The sequence below is a fragment of the Nicotiana sylvestris genome, chromosome 12 (assembly GCF_000393655.2).
Source record: "Nicotiana sylvestris chromosome 12, ASM39365v2, whole genome shotgun sequence".
Lineage (NCBI taxonomy): Eukaryota > Viridiplantae > Streptophyta > Magnoliopsida > Solanales > Solanaceae > Nicotiana > Nicotiana sylvestris.
Window position 1 is genome coordinate 21,188,013 of NC_091068.1, and position 19,420 is coordinate 21,207,432.

General features: G+C 39.3%; 1 protein-coding gene across 1 annotated transcript; it reads right to left on the reverse strand.

Annotated features, from left to right (window-relative positions):
- Positions 1–18,370: 18,370 nt before the first annotated feature.
- On the reverse strand, positions 18,371–18,730 carry LOC138882776 (uncharacterized). The gene has a single exon (XM_070163407.1). It carries the CDS (start codon positions 18,728–18,730, stop codon positions 18,371–18,373), a length of 360 nt encoding a protein of 119 aa, XP_070019508.1.
- Positions 18,731–19,420: the final 690 nt, after the last annotated feature.

Consider the following 19,420-nt stretch of genomic DNA (forward strand, 5'->3'; position numbering starts at 1 on the left):
TACATCTCATATCTGGAGAAAGCCATACATAGAGACACTCCCCCATCTTCCCCCGATGCTCGAGCCTCAATCAACATTTCTTCTGGGTCGTCTGAGAGCTCAACGGCAGGTAGTGGGGATGAATGCTCTACCTCTCCCACATCATCAATAGCTTGAGAGGGTGCTAGAGGTGATGATGGAGATGGGGAGTTACCGGGGGGTGGTGTACCGTAGGATAGGGGTGTTGACCGGACTAGGAATCCCGTTGTTTGGGAGGATAGATTTGTCAGCCATGTGGCATTCCACAAGTTTAAGGAATGGTGGCCGGCACGAAAATTGATTCTTGAGAGGAGTTTCATTGAGAGAGACCTCTTACCCCTACAACCCAATGTACATAGACAGTTTCAGGCTCGAGTGGGTTGGGAGTTCTTTAAAGATAATTGTGTGAAGGCGAATGAGCATATGGTCAAGGAGTTCTATAGCAATGTGGCCCACATCTTGAAGGGCACTAAGGTGACCAAAGTGAGAAACAAAAATATGGTATTTACCGGGAAGGTACTAAATGAATACATGGGGTTCAATGATGAAGATGAGTCCCTTTACAATGAAAAGTTGGCAACGGACGAGGAGGTTCGTCAATGTTAGTTTCATACCTGACAATCCCGGGTACGGTTCCAGAGTGGTTGCAAGCAGGGGCCAAAATACTTCGGAGAACTTTCAACTTTGAGGCTAGAGGGTGGTTGACTTTTGTGTGCAGTCGGCTCAACCCCACTACCCTTGATCAGACTATTCCACTTGCTCGAGCTGTTCTTGTTGCTTTTATTATGGCAGGGTATCCTATGAATGTGGGCAATGTGATGTGGGGGTTGATCATGACCGAAACTATCCTTTTCCCAGCACCCTCACTATGTATTTCCGGGACCTGGAGGTGGAGAAGAGACCTTTTGACGTAAAGGTCAAACCTGTGGATCCGTTCTCATAGTACAGTTGGTCAGACAACCCCAAGGACAAAAATTACAAGTCGCTTGCTTCTGCCCCAACCAGCCAGTCTGAAGAGCCGGTTGCGGTAGAGCCCTCCACTGAGCCTACTTCCACAGTTGCTGACATGCCTCCCGGACCTTCCATTACTGTTGGTCCCTCTACTTCAGCTGTCCTGGGGATTCCATCTTCCCGGGCCCATCCTATCACCACCCACCAGCTGAGCCAGACACTTCATAGCTTGAACAACTGGATGGCGACTGCTTCATCCAAGTTGTCCATCTTGACTTCTACCATTGCGGATCAGTCGGCACCACAGCCAGTGCAGGTGCCCCAGTCTATCGAGGATTCACTTAAGGAGATTCTTGCCAACCAGCAAAAGATCCTCGATTCTCAGGTTGCCTTGGCTAAGGCGGTGGATTCACATGGCAAGGCTATGAAGGAGCTTGCTAGGGAGCACAAGAAGCTGCGCAAAACACGGGCTTCCAAGGAGTCTGTGAAGGCGCTGAGGGAGGATGTTGACAAACTGAAGGCAGAACAGCTGCCTTTAGACTTGCTATTCAAGGATCCAGCCCCAGCAGCAGCACCAGTAGCAGAGACACATCAACTTCCAAAGAAAAAGAGGAAGCTCCCTAGTGCAGATGAGGCGATCATTCAGTTGGCGGATCCACCGGAGGCTTCCTCCAGTCAGCCACAAGATATTTCTGATATTCAGCCCGTACAGGTCCAGGCCCCAGTCCTAGCTGCTGAGCAGTAGGAGACCGGGAACCAGTCTAAGGTTCTCGTACATACAGAGGACCAGGGAACCATTCATGTCCCCATGCAGACAGACGAGGCTTAGGGAGATCCTATATCCTTTCCTCTTGATTTTTTCTTTGATGCTTATTTGTTTATGTAGCATTGGGGACAATTCCAACTTTTATTTGTGGGGGTGCGCCATACTTTTTATCCGGATGATTGTATATATTAGTTGACTTAGTTTATGTTTCAGTTGATTTTTCATTTTTTTATTTGGTCTGTATATAACTTTACATTTAGTTACTTTTATTGCACTTTTTATCTTCTCTTTGGTCTGTATATAAAGTTATATTTTTGTATATATATTCATCCCCAATTGTATATTCTAATCCCCTATTGTAAATATTCATTCTATTTTCTATTTTCGTACAAATTTTTCATTCTTACCTTAGTCGATAGGCTCGTAGCCTTTTTGTTTTGGTTTTGGCGCTTTCAATAAACCTTTAGTTTTCTTAATGCCACGGTTCTTTCCAAGGGTGGAGTATTGTGCGAACCGGGTGGCACTTCTCGATGATGGGTGGCGTGACAACCTTCTTAAGGGTTTGAGTCCATTTTTTATTTTTCCCTCATTTTTTGTAGTTTATAGTTAAGGGTATCTCAAGCAAAGCTTCACTTGGGTCTAACACATTTGCCTTTGATCCCATGGTCAAAGACAAGTGGTTGTGTTTAGGATGGTGAAAGTAGTGACCTTGAGACTCTTGTTTTGACCAAACAAACATCATGTGGTCTTTCGGGACTATTGTGTGCTCAATCGTGTCTAAGATTGTTGTGGGCCCCCGACTCTATGTCTTTAGCAATCCTTGAGTGTGTGTGGTAAGAAATCGAATTGTGAGTCCAAGTCCCGAGCCAATGGTCTAGAACTTGCCCTGAATGTTTGTTGAGGCGACATTTTGAGTGAAATTTGATTTGAGAAGTGATTATAGGCTCTCCTTGATCCAAACAATAGTCGAACAATTCCATATCCTACCAATGATATAATCTTTAGCTAACCCTTTTGAGCCTTAAACCTTTTTCTTTCAAGAACCAATGCTATAAGCCTATACCCATTCTAAATTATACCCTCTCTTGGCACCCAAATCGTCCCTTAAGTAATGGCAAAAGTCTAAGTTTGGAGGGGGGAGACAAGAAAGGAAACAAATGGGTAAAAGGAACAAAATCAAATGGAAAGGAAGGCGATGAAAAAAGAAAGAAAAGAAAAAGACTAAAAGAAAGCCCAATGTGCAAAGAATAAAACGGGATTCAAGAAAAATAAAAGTGAAAAAGGTGTGGAAAAAGTAGAAAAAGGAGAAATGCTTTGAATTGCATAAGAAAGAGTGAAAATGTGTCTCTCTAACCTCTTGAAAAGAAGTGGAATACTCAAAGAGTCAAAGAGAATTGTGCGAGAATGAATCAAAAGAAATGCTTAAGGGAATATGGAATATAGACCAACAAATTTTCCTACCCTGAACCAAAAGCCTTCACATTGACTCCATAAAAGCCCTATATGATCTTGAGTTGGATGACGCTCGCATTAGTAGATACTTACATGAGGGTCAAGCATATGGTACTTAGAGCCGGACTTGTGACCTTTCCTTAAGAGAGACGAGTGACTTCCCATTAACCTTAGTTTGCGTGCTTATACTCTAAAAAGGTGAGGTTTGCTTAGGGAGAGTTGAGGATGTGTGAGTTTGGGGTTCACATCGACCAAAGTAATTAAGAGAGTTTTTTTATGTAATGAGTCAATTCTTGATGCTCTTGTGTCACACTTGATCCATAGTTTTTCAAAGTTTGAATTCTGTTAATGATCCATTCGTATTGAGGGCAATTGCTAGTCCCAATTGATGCTTGTTGAGGTTACTTTAGAACAGTTGGAATTACTTGGATTTTCCTTTAAGGGGTGGGTCTTATTTTGTTTGCTTGAGGACAAGCAAAGGTTTAAGTTTGGGGGAGTTGATAAGTTAGGATTTTAACATGTTTTATACCCCTACTTGCCTATGCTTTGATCATATATTGTTACAAAATAGTCCTAAAAGGCTCACAAGTTGTGCTTGATCGCAGGTTTGATTGACATAGTGATGAAATGTCAAAGATCGGCTCAAAAAGGAGTGAAACATGCTCAAGTATCAAAGACCAAGAAATATTAAGAAAAGAAGGCCTAGTGCGGAACGCGCAAAGTGGAATGCGGCCGCACTAGGTGGTTCAGAGAGTTGGTGAATCAGGACTAGAAGAAGCGCTGTCGCGGTACACATCTCGCGGTCCGCGGTGAAGGCTCCGCGGCCGCACTACTCTTTTGTGTGGTCCGCAGTCATGAGGTTCAGAGAGATTGAGTTTGCAAAGCTAGTGCCATGCGGTTCTCGGTCGTGGTTACGCGGATCGCGCTAGCTCCCTCCGCGGCCGCAGTCCGTTCAACGCGGTCCGCAGAGTCCAAGTTCAAAGAAGCAGGATTGAGCCCAGTACGGCCGTAGTCTATTTAATGCGGCCAGCACTGACCCCGCAGGGGTATTTTTGTCCAGTTTTTCTAGCCTAGTATAAATAGAACATTTTACCATTTTTTAGGTAATCAGATACATAAGTAGAGAGCTGCACTCATGAGAACGTATTTTGTAGCCATTTTTTGGCACTTTTGCTTTATATTTACGATAAATTCTTGCAATTTAATTTTAGCAATTAATTAATATGCTTAGTTCTTCATGTATTTCTTCAATTTCTTTATCTAGCATGAGTAGCTAAACCCATTAGCTTGGGTTATGTCTCAACCCTAGTGTGGGTAATTGATGGGTGTTGCCATCTAGTGTAAGATTGACTATTGATTTTATGTTTTAATCTAGAATTGGTGGTTGCAAACACTGATTAAAGCTTTGTGGGTTTAACTCTTCTTGAGAAAGGGAGTCTATAACCCCAAAATTAACCCAACAAGGAATTGGGATGAACTCATGAGAAATGATAGTCTCAATTAATGGGTTAAACCTCGAGAGAGTAATTACCCTACTTGAACCCTAGTAGCTTGGTCTAATTTGTCTACCCATTTGGTCTCGAGAGAGTCAATTGGGAAAAGTCACTTTCTCTACCGAGAGGTGTGAGAGTGGGTAAAATTGTGCAACGGTTATAGCATAATCCCCAATTATGTCAATCGAACCTTAGTAATATCTACCCGTCAATTAGCCACCTAGGTAGTGTCACGACCCTAGTGCCCTTCTTCCCATTAGATACAACTTAGCAATATTCTCATAGCATAATTTAGTGTTAATCAATAGTTTTACAAAAAATAGTTATAATTTGAAAACCCAAAAATGTTTAAAGTGATATTAGGAGTAGAAACACATCTCTAGGATAGACAGACAATCCAACTCCACTACTAGCTCCCTGAGGAATTCGATCCCGACCTTCATATCGGGTAAAAGCTATTGCGACCCACTCTTCCTACATTAGTGTAGCGTTGAGTTGGCAGTGACCACACATGGGGTCAGTTGTGTTGATACTACACTCTGCACTATGTGCATATTACTGATACTGGAGTGCTTGGACCGCAGTGAGGGTGCTGTCTTCAGCCCACACAGGCGACACGAGGTAGTCCTGCAGACGTCTGCGGACCTTTGCATCACCTCCTATCTTTTCCTTTATCCTGTTTCCTTTACTCATTTCAGAAACAGTGTATATTTTATCTTTCAGACTTTGTATGTAGTATTCTTAGTCCGTCTGTGAAGTTGTGACACCAAATTCTGGGTAGAGTTGTATTTAGACTTCCGCAGTTTTGTATTAAGATAAATTGTCAGGTTTTTCCTTCCACTTAATTATTTTCGCTATTTGCATGATATCTACTCATCACTGATAATGGTTTAAAACTGGAAAAGGTTAAGTAATTAGGATAATTTGGCTTACTTAGCTTTCACTAGTAGGCTCCATCACGGCTCTCGAGGGTGTGAAATCCGGATCATGACAAGTTGGTATCAGAGCTCTAGGTGACATAGGTCTCATAGTTCACAGACAAGCTTAGTAGAGTCTAAGGGATCAGTACGGAGACGTCTGTATTTATCCCCCGGAGGCTACAGAGTTAGGAAAAACTTCACATTTATTCTTTCCTGTCGTGTGGTTTGGTTTCTCAATGCTAATTGAATTTCTATTCTGTTCTTTTATAGATGGCGAGAACACGCGCTTCCTCATCCACTGACCAGCCGCCCGAGCCCCCAACAGCAGCTCTCACTAGGGGCAGAGGGTGAGGTTGAGGCCGTGCTAGAGGGCGAGGCCGAGGCCGTACTAGAGGCCGAGGTAGGGGCAGAGCTCAGCCTAGAGCAGTAGTACCAGTGGTGGAGCCTCAAGTTGACTTTGATGATGAGGTTCCGGCCCCAACAGTTTCGGTGGGTCTAGATCATATCCCATAGGGGTTTATTGCTACCCCAGTACTCCAGGATGCTCTAGTCCATTTAGTGGGCCTCATAGAGAGTGTCACCCGGGCAAGCTTGTTTCTTGTAGCCCCATCCGTCTCTCAGGATGGAGGAGGAACCCATACTCCTACTACTCGCACTCCGGAGCCGATAGCTCCCCAGTTTCAGACTCCAGCAGTTCAGCTGGGTGTGGTAGCTCAGACCGGCGATGGAGCAACTATGTCTATCGATGCTTTGTAGAGATTGGACAGATTCACCAAGCTCTTCACTACTACTTTCAGCGGTGCATCTTCTGAGGATCCCCAAGATTATCTAGACAACTATCATGAGGTTCTCAGGAACATGGGGATAGTTGAGACCAATGGGGTCGATTTTGATACTCTTCGTTTGTCTGGATCCGCCAAGACTTGGTGGAGAGACTATTATTTGGCTAGACCAGCCGGATCGCCAGCTTTAACTTGGGAGCAGTTTACTAAGCTATTTCTAGGGAAGTTTCTCCCTATTACTCAGAGAGAGATCTATCGGAGGCAGTTTGAGCATCTCTAGTAGGGTTCTATGACTATTACTTAATATGAGACCAGATTCATCAACTTGGCCCGACATGCTCTTATCATACTTATCACCGAGAGAGAGAGAGAGAGAGAGAGAGAGAGAGAGAGAGTCAGGAGGTTTATTGAGGGACTTATTCAGCCGATTCGACTTCAGATGGCCAAGGAGACTGGGAGTGAGATTTCTTTCCAGCAGGCGGCTAATGTGGCTAGGAGAGTTGAGATGGTTCTATCGCAGGGAGGTGGTCAGGGGTCTGACAAGAGGCCTCGTCATTTAGGCTGATTCAGTGGTACCTCGTCTGGAGGTATGGATTCGTATGATAGAGGCCATCCTCCTAGACCTTTTCAGTCAACACTTCAGGATTCTCACGGTACTTCAGGTGGTCGTGGTTCCCATATGTAGTATTCTGATCAGTAGCCCTATAGTCCACCACCAGCTCCTATTAGTGCACCGCCGCTTCATAGTTTCCAAGGTCGTCAACCCCAGCAACCGAGGGCTTGTTTTACTTGTGGCGACACAAGGCACATTGCTAGGTATTGCCCTTAAGCACCGAGTAGCTCTCAGCATCAGGGTTCTCGTGCCATGGTTCAGGCACCGAGTGTTCCACAACCCTCCCAGCCAGCTAGAGGTAGGGGTAAAGGTATTAGAGGTGGAGATCAGGCCGGTAAAGGTGGAGGCTAGCCAGCAGCAGGCCGTCCCAGAGATATAGTTCAGGGTGGTGGGGCCCAGCCCCGATGTTATGCTCTACTAGCCAGGCTCGAGACTGAGGCTTCCGATGCGATTATCACAGGTACTATTCTAGTTTGTGGCAGAGGTGCTTCAGTTTTATTTGATTCAGGGTCTACGTACTCCTATGTGTCATCTTATTTTGCACCGTATCTGGTCATGCCTATGAGGCTTATTTGAAAATTCTTGTATGAATATCTCTGTGCATAATTTGCCAAAATTTATTGTAATTATTGAGTTTTAGCCTACAAGGTGTGTTCCCAGGTGGCGTTAAATTGTGAATCGTTAATTTTGGCAAGTAATTATGAGGTCTTCATGCTATGTTGTTAGTAAAGTGAAAGCTTGAAACAAGAATTTATTAACATGAAGTTAATTGGCAATTTTGTAATCGATTATGTACCACTATTAAAACCAGAGATGTGGTTAAGGTCATACATATGATGTGTTTCATGTCGAAATATCTTTATGATAGTGTCACGCTTGTAATGCGGAGATTGGTGTTATTGATAAATACATTGTGGTGATTTGTTGAGTGGTAGATGTGTTATTAGGAGTTGTTTTGGTGTTACTCTGGCAGGTGGATACGCCCAATTACAGGGGAGACTTTGCCGAAATTTCTGAAAAAATTTGGGAGTTAGAAAAAACAATTTGGGATATTGAAATGTGCAAAGAAAGAGATAAGTTACATTACGTGTTTGGAGACGGACTCTACTTCTCATTTGAGGACGAATGACCCTAGGTGGGGGAGAATATAAGACCCCATATTTGATGGGTGCGTAGGCACGAGTTGCTACAGCCAGTCGATACTAATATCGCGTGTTGACATGAAAATCGAACCTTTCTGGAAAATGATTGGAGTGTAAGAAATTTGTTCTTCAAGTTTACAAATATGGATAAAGGAAATAATTTTAATTGAAATGGTGTTGTCGGACTTATGTCTAATACGGTAATGCGGGATCAATTGCAAATATTTGTGTAAAAGTAAAATCATCAATTTGGTAACCTGAGAATAATTCTTAGTACGTTCGAGGACGAACGTTTGTTTTAGAGGTGGAGAATGTGATGACCCAAAATGTCATCATTAATTTAAATAACTATCTCGGTATTTAAGACCTTAAAAAGCGCTATCAATAATTCCTCGACTTGCGTGCTCAGTCCGTATAATTTTCCGAAAGGTTCTTATGTAAAAAAATAGATTAAATTGTGAACTAGAGCTTTAAAAACTCAATTGAGTTGACTTCGGTCAACATTTTGAGTAAACGAACCCGGATAAAAGTTTTGACCATTCCGGAAGTTCCGTATCGTGCATTGGGACTTGGTCATATGCCCGAAAGCGAATTTGGAGGTCCCTAGATCAAATTATCGTTATTTAACAGAATCTAGAAATCTAAGGCTAAAGATTTTTTAAGTTTGACCGGAGAGTTGACTTTTTGATATCGGGGTCGGAATCCAGTTCTGAAAATTTTCATAGCTTCGTTATGTCATTTATGACTGGTGTGCAAAATTTGAAGTCAATCGGACTTGATTTGATAGGTTTTTGCATCGAATATAGAAGTTGGACGTTCTTAGTTTTATTAGGCTTGAATTGGGGTGTGATTCACGTTTTTAGCATTATTTTATGCGATTTGAGGTTTTGACTAAGTCTGTATCATGTTTTAGAACTTGTTGGTGTATTTTATTGAAGTCCCGAGGGCCTCGGGTGGATTTCGAAAGGTTAGCGGATATAAAAAGGTTGCTGAATTTTCTCTTTGGACAGCTGTTGATTTTTTCCACAACATGTGAATAGTACCCGTAAACAGTACCCACGAACAGTACCCGTGAACTTTTTCTGGACAGAATATTTTCAAATTGGAGCTCGGGGAGAGGCGATTTTTGGGAGATTTTCAGAGAAAACAACAGGGTAAGCGTTCTTAACTTAATTTTGGTTAGATTACCCGAATCTATTACTAGTTTTGGCATTAAATCTGTGAATTTAGTTGGAAGAGTTTGAAAACCCTCTCGGATAGATTTGAGGGTCGAAATATTATCAAAATTTAGTAATTTTGGTATGGTTAGACTCGGGGTTGGATGGGGTTTCATATTTCGCAACTTTTGTCGAATTGCGAGACGTGGGCCCCACATGCGAATTTTTAGTGTAATTTCGGATTTTTAATGGAAAATGTAGAATTTCATATGGAATTAATTCCTATAATTTTTATTGACTGAATCGAATTATTTATGGCTAGATTTGAGAATTTTGGGCACGAATTCGCGAGGCAAATGCTTGTTGAAATTTTGAATTGGTTGCAAAGCGAGGTAAGTGTTTGATCTAACCTTAGCTTGAGGGATTAGGAGTTGTGTATTATTTTCTACATGTTAATTGTGGAGTACAATGTATAGGCATGGTGACAAGTATCTAGACGTTGGTGTCAAGCATGCCCGTGAGTCTTGTATTATAACTGTTATGACTCTGTTGTGGTTTATTGCGCTTCATATGTTATTATCACCATTGTTCTCTTGTCGGGATGTTTGTTTGATATTATTGTTCCCTTGCCGGGATGTTTGTTTTGATAGTATTGTTCCCTTGACGGGATCTTGTTGCAATATCATTGTTCCCTTGCCGGGAATTGTTATATTGCTCTTGTTCCTTTGTCGTGATTCCTTGTGATTATTGTTGGCTTGTAACTGGGAGCGGGTGGTACGCCACCACAAGATATAATAAAATGGGAGCGGGTGGTACGCCTACCACAAGATATAATAAAATGGGAGCGGGTGGTACGCCTAAGATATAATGAAATGGGAGCGGGTGGTACGCCTACCAGTGAAATGGGAGCGGGTGGCACGCCTGCCACGAGATACAGGAAATGGGATCGGGTTGTACGCCTGCAACAAGATGTCAAAATAAAGTGAAATCTTCCTTTGTTTTCCTTATTCTTGTTAGTGGTTGGATTTTGATTCCTTTATAATTCTCTTGATATTCTGTTTTTACCTTTTTTTTATGTTCAATACTCCAAATTTCAACAATTGTTACATTTTTAACTCAATTGATTTCTCAACCAAATTTTCCTTAAACTGTTTGAGGTTGTACTTTACTTAAAAAGCAATTTTTACTATGTTTTGATTTATTAATTTCTCGTATTAAAGGTAATGATTCATTCGATATTGTACTTTAATTGAAAAGGGTATCTTCTTTATCAAATGATTTTTAAAAATAACTTCATCTTTTCTTGTTGATTTTTTAATTGGGTTGGAAAATGTACTCTACTTTATAATAAGTGAATGAGGCGTCACAAGGTGACCTTTACTCGAAAGAATTATATTCGAAAGATGCTTATTTGAAAGATATTTATTTAAAGGAAATATATTCGAAATATATTCATTGAAAAGCATATTATCTTAGAGATTATTACTTGAAGGATTTATAGGCGAAAGATTTATATTTGAAGGACTTGATAAATTGATTGCACTTGTATCTATTATTTGTTGAGAAACATTTATGGTGTTCTTATTGCCTGCTATTTATATCACTGGTTGATCATTATTGCCATCATTGTTATCTGCTTCCTATTATTTTTGCACGCTATATTGCACAAGTTTATTTGATAGTCTGGTCCTAGCCTCGTCACTACTTCGTCGAGGTTAGGCTAGGCACATACCAGCACATGGGGTCGGTTGTGCTGATACTACACTCTGCACTGTGTGCAGCTTACTGATATCGGAGTGCTTGGACTGCAGTGAGGGTGCTGTCTTCAGCCCACACAGGCGATACGAGGTAGTCCTACATACGTCCGCGGGCCTTGGCGTCACCTCCTATATTTTCCTTTATCCTGTTTCCTTTACTCATTTCAGAAACAGTGTATATTTTATCTTTCAGACTTTGTATGTAGTATTCTTAGACCATCTGTAAAGCTATGACACCAAATTTTGGGTAGAGTTGTATTTAGACTTCTGCAGTTTTGTATTAAGATAAATTATAAGATTTTGCCTTCCGCTTAATTATTTTCACTATTTGCATGATATCTACTCATCACTGATAATGGTTTAAAACTGGAAAAGATTAAGTAATTAGGATAATTTGGCTTGCCTAGCTTTCACCAGTAGGCGCCATCACGGCTCTCGAGGGTGTGAAATCTGGGTCGTGACAGGTTGATACCTTATTTATTTTAAATAAATACCATTTTAAAAAATTATATTCCATAGCTACCTTTTGATTTTTATAGCCAAATATCTGTTTATGGTCACCTCCTACCCTTAAGCCATAAAATATGCTTGTATTATTTTTCTCTCTCATTCTTTCAGATTTTTCTCCACTCTCTCTCTCTCTCTCTCAACTCCAGTCTTTCTCTATGAAATTTCTCTTATTTTAACGAATCAAATCTCATGGCCTACTTCGGATACCAGCTTCGGATCTCATGCTCAGCGTTGATAAATTAGTCTCACAGTCGGATTTATGGTCTAGTTCTCGTGTTAATTGGAAGATTCTAGTAGCACAGGTCGCCGGCATCCGGATTCTCTGACCACGGTCTTCAACTTTCGTGTGCCGGTATTTTGAGGATCTTGTGTGAATCAAATTAGAGACGCTTATATCACATGGAGGGCATAGACCATTTTACTCAAAGATTTTTCAAGTTCCAAGAATTTTCTGGCGTAACTTTCGTGTGCCCATCCTTCAGATCATTTTTCTCTGTCTCTTCCTTTAATAAAGGCACAATTTCTGTTGATGGCGGCCATGGGTTTCTATTGTTGGTAGAAGGGAAACGAGCCATGGCTTCCTGTTGTTGTTGCTGCTTTCTGACGTTATTGTTGCATCTGGTGCAATAGAAGTAGCTAGAAATAAGGGTTTGTTCTTGAACAAAGACGACGGATTTTGGGGCTGAGCAACTTGATTTTCTGTTAATATATTTCAATGTATTTTCAATGTATCATGTTGTATTTTCATGTATTTCACTGTATTCGTTGTCTTTTTTTTATTGTAATTCAATGTATCTCGTTGTATTCTATGTATTTCATTGTATTCATTGGGGTTTTTTTCTCATTGTATTTCAATGTATCCCGTTGTATTCTATGTATTTCATTATATTCACTGTCTCGCTATATGCCAAGAATGTATTCATATATTTTTTTAATTAATATAATTTATGTATTCAGATGTATTATATAATTTCTCTGAAGATTGCTATATTTTTTTGGGTATTTTCGGTTAAGAATCTTATTTATAACTGAAAATACAAAATTTGTGTGTTATAATTGAGTTTGTTGAGTTATATTAGGAGTCTATTATGTTAATTGATTCACTTTCCGTTTTAAAATCAGTGTAATTCTCTATTTCACGCAGTGAATAAAGTCGAATACAATAATTTGTTCATCAGTAATCCCATGTTTCACTCCATGAATATAGTCGAATACACTTGAGTACAACAACTGATTAGCTGGACTTCCCTGATTCACGCCTATTTTTGCTACTATATTCATGAATACAATATCTTAAATACATCTTATAACCACAGAAAAGGTATCTATAATACGTAAGATAGCAAATGGTATAAATGACTAATTACTACTAAAAGACAGTGCCTTATGAAAATTTAACATTAAACCCATTATATTTATAAAGCTATGGTTTCATATCTACTATCTTTTACAAATTTAATAAATTTTACATATAAATTATATTCCGTATTGTAAAATTATGGATGCAATTGAACACATCACTTTAACGTTACATCCACAACTGCTCTCAAACACATTTTGTGTACAAAATAAGAATATATATATATATATATATATATATATATATATATATATATATATATATATATATATATATATATATATATCCGTAATCCGTTACTGGGTGGCATTTGGTTACGTTATTCCTTTCCAACTTCGAGAAATTTGATGATTGCAATTTTAGTTCCACGTCCTAATAGATTTTTAACGAAAATACGTAATATATGACATAAATGAGTCCACGTTTCTTCTAATTGCACGCGGAGGCTTGAGGGTTCCGGGGGAGGGGGGGGGGGTCAATATTTTTAGTATTAGTCAAAGAGGGGTGGGTATGTAAGTTGGTAGGTTGGATGGGTTGACCGTTTTCCAAAGTGATCCGAATAAGTCAAAGAGGTTTGAGGTGGTCCCACGACTTACCAAATATATTTGGTGAGACTGAGACTAGCACTCATGTGGACAAATAGGCCTAATATTTGAAATCACTAGTGAGATTAATTCAAATTTGTATTTACTAAAAAAAATTATAATGAAAAATCATTGTTATTAAAAATTTACCATTAATTAAATTTGTAGCTTAAAATATATAACTAAAGGTGAAAAGATTTAATTCGTTAAATCATATTACAGGGTGGAAGGGAGCCTTGGAGCAATAGTAAAATTATTTTCGTGTGATCTATAGGTTCGAGCCATGGAATTAATCGTTGAGTAGGCTACCTATATTACACTTTCATTGAAGTGCGATCTTTTCTAGACCTTGTATAAATGCAGGACACTTTGTTCCTCGGATAACCATATTCCCTAGTGTTCTTACAGGAAAACATATGCACTAATGCTTGTGATAGAGCCGATTCTGACCGGTGAAAGAGACTTCGGAATGAAAACAGAGAGTACAGAATTTTGTCCCACAGCAAAGAGAGTAGGAACCCTAATCTTCCACGTGTTGCCTTGTGCAAAGAAATAGAATTATGAGTTTACAAGTAATTATAGGCATTACACGTATTCTTCTGTTTTGTTTTGGTTTGGACTTGCTCCCCACATTTATTACTTAAGAAGATCAGTGAACATTTTAAACTCGATAGACTGAGTTTAAGAGAGAAATACATATGGGGTGACAGAATGGACTTACTAGTATGTGCTTCAATACTAGATAAAAATAATTTGAGTATCCGATTCAAAATCCTACTATGTAATGTACAACCATTAATTATATAACTCATTCGGAAACTCTTTACCGTTAATTAGATGTGGAACTTAGTGAATGTCCTTGTGCTGTTAACATCTGAAATCGAGATCAATTGAGGAAATTTGTGAAAGAAAACCCTAACTATTAGATGAAGTGTGAAGAACAGTAAAGAGAAAAATATCGGATCAATTTTATTGATGCAATGTCAAAAATGAAATTACACACGTGTGAAGTAAAAGTCCTAAATACATATACAGAATATATATTTACCTCTGAGTCGGGTCAGACCATAAATAAAAGAATAAATCATCAGCTAAGCCCAAATGTTACACAACTAGACATTGCACTATTAGACTGATTGGGCCGTTCTCTGTTACTAGGCTAGCCCAAACTAACTTGAGGTGACCTCCCCCCCCCCCAGCTGGAAGGGGAGGCCATTCCAAGCTTGGATATAAAGAGTTGTTGCTGAGCACCTAGTAATGACTTGGTAAAAATATCAGCCAACTGAGAGGAGGTAGAGATGGAATAGAGCTCAATAAGGCCAGAAGACACAACACTACGCACAAAATGACAATCCATGTCGATATGCTTGGTACGCTCATGAAACACTAGGTTTCTGGCAATATGCACAGCTGCCTGATTGTTACAATACACGTCCACAATAGTGAGAGAAGAAACCCCAAGCTCAGCAAGTAACCGAAAAATCCAAGTAGTCTCAGCAACAAGCAACCTCAAGGCCCTATACTCGGCCTCAGCAGAAGACAAAGCAATAGTAGGCTACTTCTTAGACTTCCAAGAGATAGGACAACCACTAAGAAATAGAATAAAACCATTGACTGACCTTCTCGAACCAGCACAACTCGACCAATCAGAATCACAATAACCTTGGAGAGAAAATGAAGAACCAGTAGAAAATAATAACCCCAAAGTGCTAGTACCAGACAAATATCTCAAGACATGTAAAGCAACATTCAAATGGGGAACTCTAGGGGCAGACATGAATTGACTTAAATGCTGGACTGTAAAAGACAAATCATGTTTAATGTGTTGAAGATAATTCAGTTTACCCACAAGCTTCCTATAAAGAATGGGATCAGGCAAAAGCTCACCAAGCTCAGCAAATAATTTAACATGAGAGTCAAAAGGAGCTACCATTGAAGAGACATTAGAACAATGGAACTCAGATAGGAAGTCCATGATAAATTTGTGTTGACAGACTAGGAAACCAGTAGGCTGCTTAGTGATCTCCAATCCAAGAAAATAATGAAGCTCTCCAAGATCTTAGATCTTTAATTCAGCATCCAGAAATTGTTTAATGGGGGTAATCTCAGACAGATTATCTCCAGCAACAAGAATATCATCAACATACACAACAACAACAACAACGGTTAAAGAACCATCAACCAACTTAGTAAATAAAGAGTAATTATTCAGGCTAGCATGAAAACCTCTAGATTGCAATGCTGAAGATAATTTGGCATACCACTGTTGAGATGCTTGCCTAAGTCCATTAAGGGACTTATTCAACCTGCAAGATAGAGTAGTGGAGGAAGAGGAAACAGATTGTACAGAAAGGCCTTGAGGAATCTTCATGAACACCTCTTCATCTTAGTCCCCATGTAAAAAGGTATTATTTACATCTAATTGAAAGACTGTCCAATTTCTTTTAATAACTACAGATAACAGACATCTAATTGTTGTTAATTTTACCATAGGGGAAAAAGTTTCAGTAAAATCAATACCCTCCTGTTGATTGTCCCTTCTAATGGCAAATTGAGCCTTATACCTCTCAACTGACCCATCAGCCTTCTGTTTAATCTTATATACCCACTTACAAGGGATGACTTTCTTCCCTGGAGGAAGAGGCACTATCTCCCAAGTGTTATTGGCTTCTAGGGCTTGAAACTCTTTCAACATGACATCCTGCCAAGCAGGATGGCCCACAGCTTAATGATAGAACTAAGGTTCTAGCAAACAAGCCTCATCAGATAAAAGAGAAGGTTCAAACTTAGAAACAGTGGTGCATACATAATCCTTCAAATAACTAGGAGTTTGATGTGGTCTCTGTGACCTCCTTAGAGGAAGATTAGAAGCAGAAGAAGATGAAGAAGGAAAAGATTCTGAAGAGGGAGTAGGAGAAACAGATGTAGAGGAAGGAGTAGGATCAGGAGGAACTACAGGAGGAGGAGAAGCCGGGGAAGTAGAGAAAGAAGGGGAAATAAATGAGAAGAAGAAGAAGATGATGAAATATAGAATGGAAAAACATGCTCATGTAAAACTACATCCCTAGAATGAAAGATGACTAAGGAAGAAAGATTCAGTAGTTTGTAGGCCTTCTTTCCAGGACTATAACCAATAAAAACAGAGGAGATGGTTCTGGATTAAAATTTATCTCTATAAGGCTTTGGCATAGCAGCAAAAGCTAATTAAGCATCCAAATGTTCTGAGATGACTGAAAGAAGGAGAAGTACCATACAATAGCTGAAAAGGTGACTTATTTTATAGCAATGGGGAAGGGAATCTGTTTATTAGATAAGTAGCAGTCAAAACACATTTACCCCAATACTTGACAAGCAATTTAGATTGGAAAAGAAGAGCCCTTGCAGTTTCTAATAAATGCTTATGTTTCCTTTCTACAATACCATTTTGCTGAGGTGTGTGTGGACAGGAAGTTTGGTGGAGGATCCTTTGAGCAGAAAAGAAAGAAATTCCTCAGAACTAGAACCTAATTCAAAAGCATTGTCAGACCTAATAATTTTAACAAGACAACCAAATTGGGTTTGAATCATAAGGACAAAAGATTTAAGTATAGTAAGAACATTTGCTTTAGATGATAATAGATGAGTCCATATTGCTCTCATAAAATCATACACAAAAGTAATGAAGTATTTATATCCATTATAGGTTTGAGTGTGATAGGGTCCCCAAAGTCAACATGAACTAGTTGAAAAGGAGTAGAAGAATGAATGGTGCTTTTAGAAAATGGTAATCTTTGTTGCCTAGCCATGGGACAAATAGGGCACAAGAAGGACTGTTTCTTAGGTAGTTTATCAGATAGAAAAGGAATATTTTTCATTTTAGAAAAAGGTAGATGACCCAACCTCAAAAGCAAATATGATCAAGAGAAAATGTAAAAGTAAAGTATGAGCAGTATTATTGGTTAATGAAGTAGACTCAAAATTAAAATTAGAACTACTGTTACTAGAATCATCAAGGATGGCAGTTATGGTATTTACAAATGGAGAATCACATGAATCAATGGGAGAAAGAGTATCTGAATGCAGAAGGTATAACCCTTTCTCAAGTCTACCAAGAACCAGTGGCTTCTTCAGAAAAGGGCCCTGCAACAAGATACAAGAAGTAGGTGTGAAAAGTGCATAACTAGTTAGGTGTAATAGAAATTCAGACAAAGAAATCAGATTATAATGAAAAGAAGGAACAAAAAGCACATTAGGAAGAGAAATATCAGAGGATAAAGAAAGTGTTCTAGTACAGGTTACTTTAACCTTGTAAACATTGGGAAGAGTTACAAAATAAGGAAAGGTTAGAGGTTTGATATCTCTAAGAAGTGATTTATAAGGTGGCATATGATTAGTAGCACCAGAGTTTATAATCCAAACACTACTCTCTATACTAGAGACACTGCAAGCAAGAATACCATCAAAACTAGTAGTAGTAGAGTTTATCATACCTGCAAAATTAGCAGACCCTGAAGAAAAATCTTGAGCAGCAGAGGAGACCTTAGACTGTTGGATAAGAGAAATGAGTTGGTCATATTGTTCCTTAGTCAACAAATGGCCTCCAACATCAGTCTGAATCACTTTAGAACTATCAGTTTCAAAATTCTCAGAATGCCCTGCCATCTGAGAATGCCCTGCCATTTGAGAGTCACAAACTTGAGCACATGCAACATTTCTCCTTAGTCTGATTTCAGAGCCAGTTGGATAGCCATGTAGTTTATAACACTTCTCAATGGATAACCAGGTTTTTTACAATACTTGCAAATCAGGTTAGAATTAAATTTCCTAGAAGGATCAAAATTGACTCTCTGATTGTATGGTTTTTGAACTCCAGTAGAAATTGGTTTCTAAACTGCAGTAGTAAATGATGCAGACTCTAAACTGAAAGAGGGAATTGAATTTTTAGCATCTGCCTGACTCTCATCTTCAATCAGAATTGCATACACAGTATCTATATTTGGAAGAGGCTTCATCATCAAAATATTTCTTCTCACGTTAGAGTAGTTCTCATTTAAACCCATTAGAAATTGGTGGACCTTTTGGTCTTCTTCTATCTTCTGAAAGGCTTCCTTGCACCCACACACACAAGGAGGATAGGATATAGAGAATGTTAGCTCATCCCAGAGTTTCTTAATCCTATTGAAGTAAGATGATATGTTGGAAGATCCTTGAGAGATGGAAGAAATTTCCTTGCGTATCTGAAACATTTTACTCCCATTTGGCTTTCCATAACACTACTCTATTTTCTTCCATAATTTTTCAGCTGATTCTGTGTACATAATACTCTCTCTAATTTCCATGTCCAAACTATTCAAAATCCAAGCAGTAACCATATCATTACATCTACACCAAGGCTCATACAAAGGGGAGTCTACACTGGGTTTAAGAATCATCCCATTAATCAATCCTAGCTTGTATTTACATGAGAGACCTATCAGCAATCCTCTATGCCAACTTCCATAACCCAAACTATTGAATGTAGTAGCAACAATAACAGTTCCAGGAGAATCGGATGGATACAGATACAGTGGGTGCAAAGGTTCTACAGTAGAAATAGTGGACTCATATGATGTAAATAATACACTTATATTCGAAATACCGCTAGTAGTACTCAACGTAATTGTTGAATTAGGGTTTCAGAAATTTTGAAAGCTAGCAACAATTAATCACAATCAACCAAGTAAAGAGGAAGAAACAGTACCAAAATTCCTCAGTAGAACAGAAAAGGAAGAGATGCAAGCTAAATTCATTGTGAAAAACAAAAAATGGAGCTCTGATGCACCCATCACCGGAAAAAGCAGAACGTGGAGAATCTGACCCCAAGGGTACTATCGGACGAACCGTAGTGTTGTAATCTATAGAGCTCTAGGCTCTGACACCATGTTAACATTTGAAAT

What these genes read in the sequence shown, in the direction of transcription:
- LOC138882776 (XM_070163407.1), bottom strand. Translation starts at nt 18,730, where the DNA reads ATGTTTCAGATACGCAAGGAAATTTCTTCCATCTCTCAAGGATCTTCC.